Source organism: Lithobates pipiens, unplaced genomic scaffold (assembly GCF_037356315.1).
Source record: "Lithobates pipiens isolate NorthernLeopardFrog02 unplaced genomic scaffold, aLitPip1_a1.2 Scaffold_27, whole genome shotgun sequence".
NCBI classification, from domain to species: domain Eukaryota; kingdom Metazoa; phylum Chordata; class Amphibia; order Anura; family Ranidae; genus Lithobates; species Lithobates pipiens.
The window spans coordinates 142,787,657-142,794,841 of NW_027507788.1; the positions used below are offsets into that span (position 1 = coordinate 142,787,657).

General features: G+C 42.5%; 1 protein-coding gene across 1 annotated transcript; it reads right to left on the minus strand.

Moving 5' to 3' along the window:
• Window positions 1-733: 733 nt before the first annotated feature.
• Window positions 734-3,390, minus strand: LOC143932988 (zinc finger MYM-type protein 1-like). Its single transcript, XM_077455911.1, is given in 3 exon segments — window positions 734-2,295; window positions 2,298-2,655; window positions 2,658-3,390. Coding segments are annotated over 3 exon segments (2,406 nt in total). The 5' UTR covers window positions 3,144-3,390.
• Between the last annotated feature and the right edge of the window lie 3,795 nt (window positions 3,391-7,185).

A 7,185-nucleotide genomic window follows, 5' to 3' on the forward strand; every position in this document is an offset into this window, starting at 1 on the left:
TATATTTTCAGAGAATATTTAATCTAGAAAGGAAACATATACGGTAAACCAACATATACTGTAAATATCAACACATAAACACAATGTATGTATATAATCAGGCTGCACAGGACTGAGGCAAGTCACCAAAATCACTGCCATCCTGGTGAAGCACCATAAATCCACAGTCTGGATACATAGTATGTACAGTCAGGTCCATAAATATTGGGACATTGACACAATTCTAATCTTTTTGGCTCTATATACCACCATAATGCAGGGGCATACCTAGAGCGTTTGGCACCCGGGGCGGATCCTACACCTGTCACCCCCCCCCCCCCCCAACTTTTAAATGAAAAAACACCCACAACTTTTTTTCATTTTCTCGAGAATATTTATTGCACAAATTTGTAAACGTTCCATCAACTTAAAAAAAAAAAACATTGGAAAATAACTTATTAACTTACTTAAACTTATTTCAATTATTTATAACATTTACTGAACAGATAATACTGCTTATTTTAAGCAAACAGATCCAAACTCCAAAGTGACCGCTCAGTCTATATTGAAAAGAGTCATTCACATCCTCTGCCTTTGAGCCTTCAGTTCTGCAAATTCATCAATGACTGCATCAAAGTTAATCGTCTTTGCATATTCGTGTTCGATTGAAAGTATGGCCAGATTTGTCAACCTTGTCTCACTCATGGTAGAGCGGAAGTAGTTTTTTATTAACTTTAATTTTGAAAAACTTCTTTCACATGAAGCAATGCTCACACAGAGTCAAAAAGAATCTAAAACACAGAGACAAGTTAGGCAAAGAGTCACAAAAATCCCATTTAATAATGAACTGCAGGAATTGCAAAACCGTACATTTCTTTGCCTCTTCAATACTGATCTTGGCAGCTTCCAAATGCCTCCGAAGGCGTTCAATCTCCACATAGATGTCTTCATTCGAGAATTCATCAAAAACCTCAGTCAATTTTGAAGTATAATTCTGTAGATCTTTTTCTGTTGCAACAACCAGAGTGTTTGGCTGAATAACAGCAAACATTGAGAGGATATTTTCAATTGCCTTAGTACGAATTTCCAACTCCTGGTAAAACCGATCAAGGCAGTCAAACATAGCCCTTTTAATTTCCTCTGGCAATGTGAGGCCAGCATCCTTTGCCTTCTCTCCTGGCATTGTTTTCCGGAGCTTTACTCGCCCTCTTCTCTCCATTGAAATGCCCATTTCCTCACACATGGTAGTTGCATAATGAATTGCCTTTTCCACAATTTCATTTCGTTGACCTGCAAGAAATGCTTTTAGAGCTTGTAGCTTCACAATGCACTTTTCAAGAGTGAGTCCCACTGTTTGCAAATACTTCTGTGTGATATTAACTTCTCCCAGAACGTCACACCAGAAAGAAAGATAACACAAAAAAGTAAAATCGCATACAGCAGGCAGCAACATCTGAGCAGATCCTCTTGTGTCCACATTTTCTTTGGGATCACACAGCTTTTCAAGGGCTGAAGTAAGTTTTTCAAAATTTGCCCTCACTGGCTTCACAGCATCATAATGAGCGCTCCATCTTGTTTGGGAAAGTCTTTTCACTGTCACACCTACATTCTCCATCAGCAATTCCCAACGATGTGTAGAAACTGAAAAGAACAAATACACTTTCTCCAATGTTCCAAAAAAAGTAACACAGGAAGCAACACTTCCAAAAGAGTGCACCCCACAAAGGTTCAGAGAATGGTTTGCACATGGGATAAACAAAGCCTTGGGATTTATCTCTTTTATCTTTGCCTGAACACCACCATGAATCCCTGCCATAGTTGCAGCATTATCATATCCTTGATCACGGCAAAGGCTTATGTCCAGTCCAGCTTCCTCCAGATGTTGCAGGATTTTGTCTGTGAGCTCAGCAGCAGCCTTTCCAGCAATAGGAAAGAAGCCCAAGAATGATTCTTTTACTTCAACATTATCACCTTCAATATGAACATATCTGATCACTTCACACATCTGATCAATGTGTGACACATCAGGGGTACTGTCAAAAAGAATCCCAAAGTACTTTGCTTTCTTGATATCAGCCACTATTTTCTTTTTCACTTGATTCCCCAGAAGACAAATAAATTCATTTAGAATTTTTGGCGAGAAATAAGTGGTCATTCTCTTCCCAGATTCGGTAGAACGTTTCAGCCTTATGAAATGTTCCTTTAAAACTGGATCATAATTTGAAAGCAATTCTGCCAATTCCAGGAAGTTTCCTTTATTTACTGATGACATGATCTCTCTATGACCATGAAAAGGAAGATTCTGGTGAGCCAAATCAAGGTTATATCCAAGAGGCGATGCAAAATATCCCTCCATTTCTTTTTCTCATTGTCCACTGTTGTTTGGTGGACATGATCAATACATTTTTGTAGCCTCAGTCCTGTTCTCAAGGTCTTCCATTTCTCCAAGCATGTAAGATGCTGTTCAAAAGCTTCATGATCAGATACCTTTGGATTCAGCTTCCACCACAACTGAAACCCGGTAACAAAACTGGATGTTACAGTTAGTTTTTCATCAAGCACAAAAAGTCTGCAGCAAAAACAAAACAAACTTTGTTTTGATGGAGAGTGCACCATCCAGGTTCTAAGAATTGTCTCACCATTTGGAAGAGCCTTATAGAACCATGCAGTGGTGAGCTGTTTCGACTTTTCCCTTTCGATTTCTCTCCTCGTCTTTCAACAGCACTGAAAGGCCCATCTCTATTTTGGAAAGGTTCACTTCCCCTCTTAATAAGGTCCACTCTTAACTCATCTGGAACTGGAACTGGCCAAGCAGCAACATCAGAATAAACTGATAGTTTATCAGTCTGCTCTGCTTCTTCATCAGAGTCTTGCTGGGGGAGGCTTCTTCTGGCATCTCCTTCCGCGACATCACTCTCACTGCTTGAAGATAAGTCGATCTTCTCCAATTCTTGCCTTTTTATATATGAATGCTCTTGAGAAGATACTTCTGGTATTTCTCTCTCGAATTCAAAAGTCTGAATGCCTTCAGCACTTTCTCCTACTGCAGTAGATGTTGAAGGTGTGACATATTTTAAAATGGATCCAGACATTGCCTCAGCTGACTGTTCTTTTGCCTTCTTCATCTTTCGTTGCTGAAACCCACTAGGTCGATTTCGCTTCATATTGGTGTTTTCTGAAAAATATACTTTGATCGTAAGCACAAATACATGTCTCTAAAAAGTCCAGTGCTTCTTCTTCCAAATCTCAACATGTGCAGTTGTGCACCAGCAAACTGTGCATGGTGGACTAGAAAACAACTCCTTCTCTTAATACAAAACCCATGCACTTTTGGTGCTTATACTCAAATTGTGCACTCTCCAGACCTCCATAACCCTCTTAACTTAATAAGTGGGTCCACAGTAGCTTAAATTTACAATATCCTTCTAAGTGAATTTATACCAAAAAAATTACTTAGAACCCCAAACATATATATATTTTAAGCAAATGACAGTCATTGCAATATTTTATGTCACTCAATATTTGCACAGCGGTCTTTCAAATGCAAATTTTGTGTAAAAATAAAATACACTTCAAGGAATAAAAAAAACAAAACCAGTAAAGTTAGCCCAATTCTTTTGAATAATATGAAAGATAATGTTACGCCGAGTAAATGGATACCAAACATGTCACGCTTTAAAATTGCGTACACTCATGGAATGGCGACAAATGACGGTACTTAAAAATCTCCATAGGCAATGTTTTAAAAATTTTAAAGGGTTGTCTTTCCTTTAAACAGTTGGAAAAGTGGGTGGAACTCCACTTTAAGTTTGTATAGGATCAGAAACTTCCAGCACAGTAGAATGCTGTAGAGCAGGGGGGTCTCTAAACTTTCTAAGAAAAGGAAGGGTTCACTATCCTTCAGACTTTAGGGGCTGTGGCCAGTGGTGTTAGAAAATGCCCTGCATCAGTGGGAGTAAACAGTGCCTCAGGCTTGGTGGTCATTGGGAGTAAAAAAAAAATATGTAGCACCTATGGTTAGTAGGAAAATAAATAGTGCCCCATCAATTGTATTAGTGGGGAGAAAAGTGTCCCATCATTGGTGTCCATGGAAAGAATAGTTACTAACATTGGTGTTAGTGGGAGGAATAGTGTCCCATAACTGGTGTCAGTGTGAAGAATAGTGCCTCATAAGTAGTATAAGTGGGAAGAATAGTGCCTCATAAGTAGTATAAGTGGGAAGAATAGTGCCTCGTAGTTGGTGTGAGTGGAAGAAATGGCACCAAATGTTGTGTCAGTGGGAGGAATAGTGCACCATAATTGATGTCAGTGGGAGGAATAGCGCCCATCATTGGTATTAGTGGTAGGAATGCCCCATCGTTAATGTCAGTGGGAAGAAATGTGCCCCATTATTTATGTCAATAGGAGGAATCATGCCCTATTGTTGGTGTCAATGGAAGGAATGGTGATTCATTGTTGGCGTCAGTGAGAGGAATAGTGTCCCAAGAGCCGGATAAAGCTGATAAAGATTTTTTTTCCACAAAATTGTAATTGTAATAGGTCATTCCTCTCACATGGCATGTGTATACCACAAATGACACCCCAAAATAAATTCTGCTACTCCACCTGAGTATTACGATACCACATGTGTGGGACTTTTTCGCAGCCTGGCCACTTAGAGAGGCCCAACATGCAGGGAGTGCCATCACGTGTTCTAGGAACATAAATTACACATCTAAATTGTTGACTAACTATTACACTTTTTAAGGCCCTGGAGCACCAGGACAATGACACGTGACACCGATATGGCACTGATGACACGTGACACTGATGACAGATGCCACTAATATGGGGCACTGATGACACGTGACACTGATGACAGATGGCACTAATATGTGGCACAGATGGCACTTATACGTGGTACTGATGACACGTGGCACTAATACGTGGCACTGATGACAGATGTCACTAATACGTGGCACTGATGACAGATGGCACTAGTACGTGGCACCGATGACATGTGACACTGATGGCACGTGACACTGACAGGTGGCATTGATGACAAATGGCACTGATACGTGGCACTGATGACAGATGGCACTAATATGTGTCACTGATGACACGTGACCCTGATATGGCACTGATGACAGATGGCACTAATATGGGGCACTGATGACAGATGGCACTAATACGGGCACTGATGACACGTGACACTGATATGGCACTGATGACAGATGTCACTAATACGTGGCACTGATGACAGATGGCACTAATACGGGGCACTGATGACACGTGACACTGATATGGCACTGATGACAGATGGCACTAATACGGGGCACTGATGACACGTGACAATAATATGGCACTGATGACAGATGGCACTAATACGTGGCATCGATGGCACGTGACACTGATGACAGATGGCACTAATACATGGCACCGATGACACGTGACACTGATGACAGATGGCACTAATACGTGGCACCAATGACACGTGACACTGATGACAGATGGCACTGATACGCGGCATTGATGACACATGACACTGATATGGCATGGCACGTGACACTGATAGGTGGCATTGATGACAAATGGCACTGATACTTGGCACTGATGACAGAAGGCACTAATATGTGGCACTGATGACAGCGGCCCTGTCCGCAGCGCGCCGCTGCCACCACTATAATCGCAGAGGGGGGTGCCGGCCTGACACCCCCCCCCCAAGTGTGCATCACCCGGGGCGGGCCGCACCCCCCGCCCCCTACTTAGTACGCCTCTGGTTCTAGGATTTTTTAGTGTCCTTTCTTGGTGACATTTTTGGATGTGTGGCTTCTGACCTTTGCCAAGCTTCCTAAAATTGTTGCCTAAAAAAATGTGCACACAGCCATATGGTTTCGTTGATTGTATTGCTTAGGGGTCTAGACATAACAAGAAATGTCTGTTTTGTCCCTGTTTGTCAAATGTGAAAGTGTTTTATCTTTTCAAGTGAAAAACAAAACAATATCTGATGATTTAGGCAGAGGCAGAAATCTAGCTGTGTGCCCTTACCAGTACAATTGTTCCTAGCTAGCTATAAGGACCCTATTATGGAGAAAAGGGGGAGTTGTTTGTACTGGTCAGTAAAACAGTCCCCTCCTATCTCCAGTGTTGTAAGTTGTAACACCTCAACTTACTGTGTACACTGTGCAGATCAGATGATGCCGATGCTGAGCCGCCCTGTGTGTGCAGAATACAGATGCCGATGCCTCAGGCTCAGCCAGCGAGCCTGATCCTCTGCTGCCGGCTGCCGCTGCTCGTCTGAGTAGTGAGTCGCTGCCTTCCTGCTCCTACACGCGGAGAGACAGGAAGGAATCACTCCGCGGCGCCAGGGGGCGGCACTACTAGACGCACGCACTGTGAATGGCTGGCCGTGACCGCACGCATTGTGAATGGCTGGCTGGCTGGCCTATCAGCGGCCCTGTCCGCAGCGCGCCGCTGCCACCACTATAATCGCGGAGGGGAGTGCTGGCCTGAAACCCCCCCAAGTGTGCATCACCCGGGGCGGGCCGCACCCCCCGCCCCCTACTTAGTACGCCTCTGCCATAATGGATTTGAAATTAAACGAACAAGATGTGCTTTAACTGCAGACTTTCAGCTTTAATTTGAAGGTATTTACATCCAAATCAGGTGAACTGTGTAGGAATTACAACAGTTTGTATATGTGCCTCCCACTTTTTAAGGGACCAAAAGTAATGGGACAATTGGCTGCTCAGCTGTTCCATGGCCAGGTGTGTGTTATTCCCTCATTATCCCATTTACAAGGAGCAAATAAAAGGGCCAGAGTTAATTTCGAGTGTGCTATTTGCATTTGGAATCTGTTGCTGTCAACTCTCAATATGAGATCCAAATAGCTGTCACTATCAGTGAAGCAAGCCATCATTAGGCTGAAAAAACAAAACAAACCTATCAGAGAGATAGCAAAAACATTAGGTGTGGCCAAATCAACTGTTTGGAACATCCTTAAAAAGAAAGAATGCACTGGTGAGCTCAGCAACACCAAAAGACCCAGATCTTGTTTGTTTAATTTGAAATCCATTGTGGTGGTGTACAGAGCCAAAAAGATTAGAATTGTGTCGATGTCCCAATATTTATGGGCCTGACTGTATGTATATTTAGAGAACCTCGGGAAAGAGGTGGGGCCAAAAAGAATGTTGATGAGGCCTTGTGACGCCCAAGATTATTGGTGCT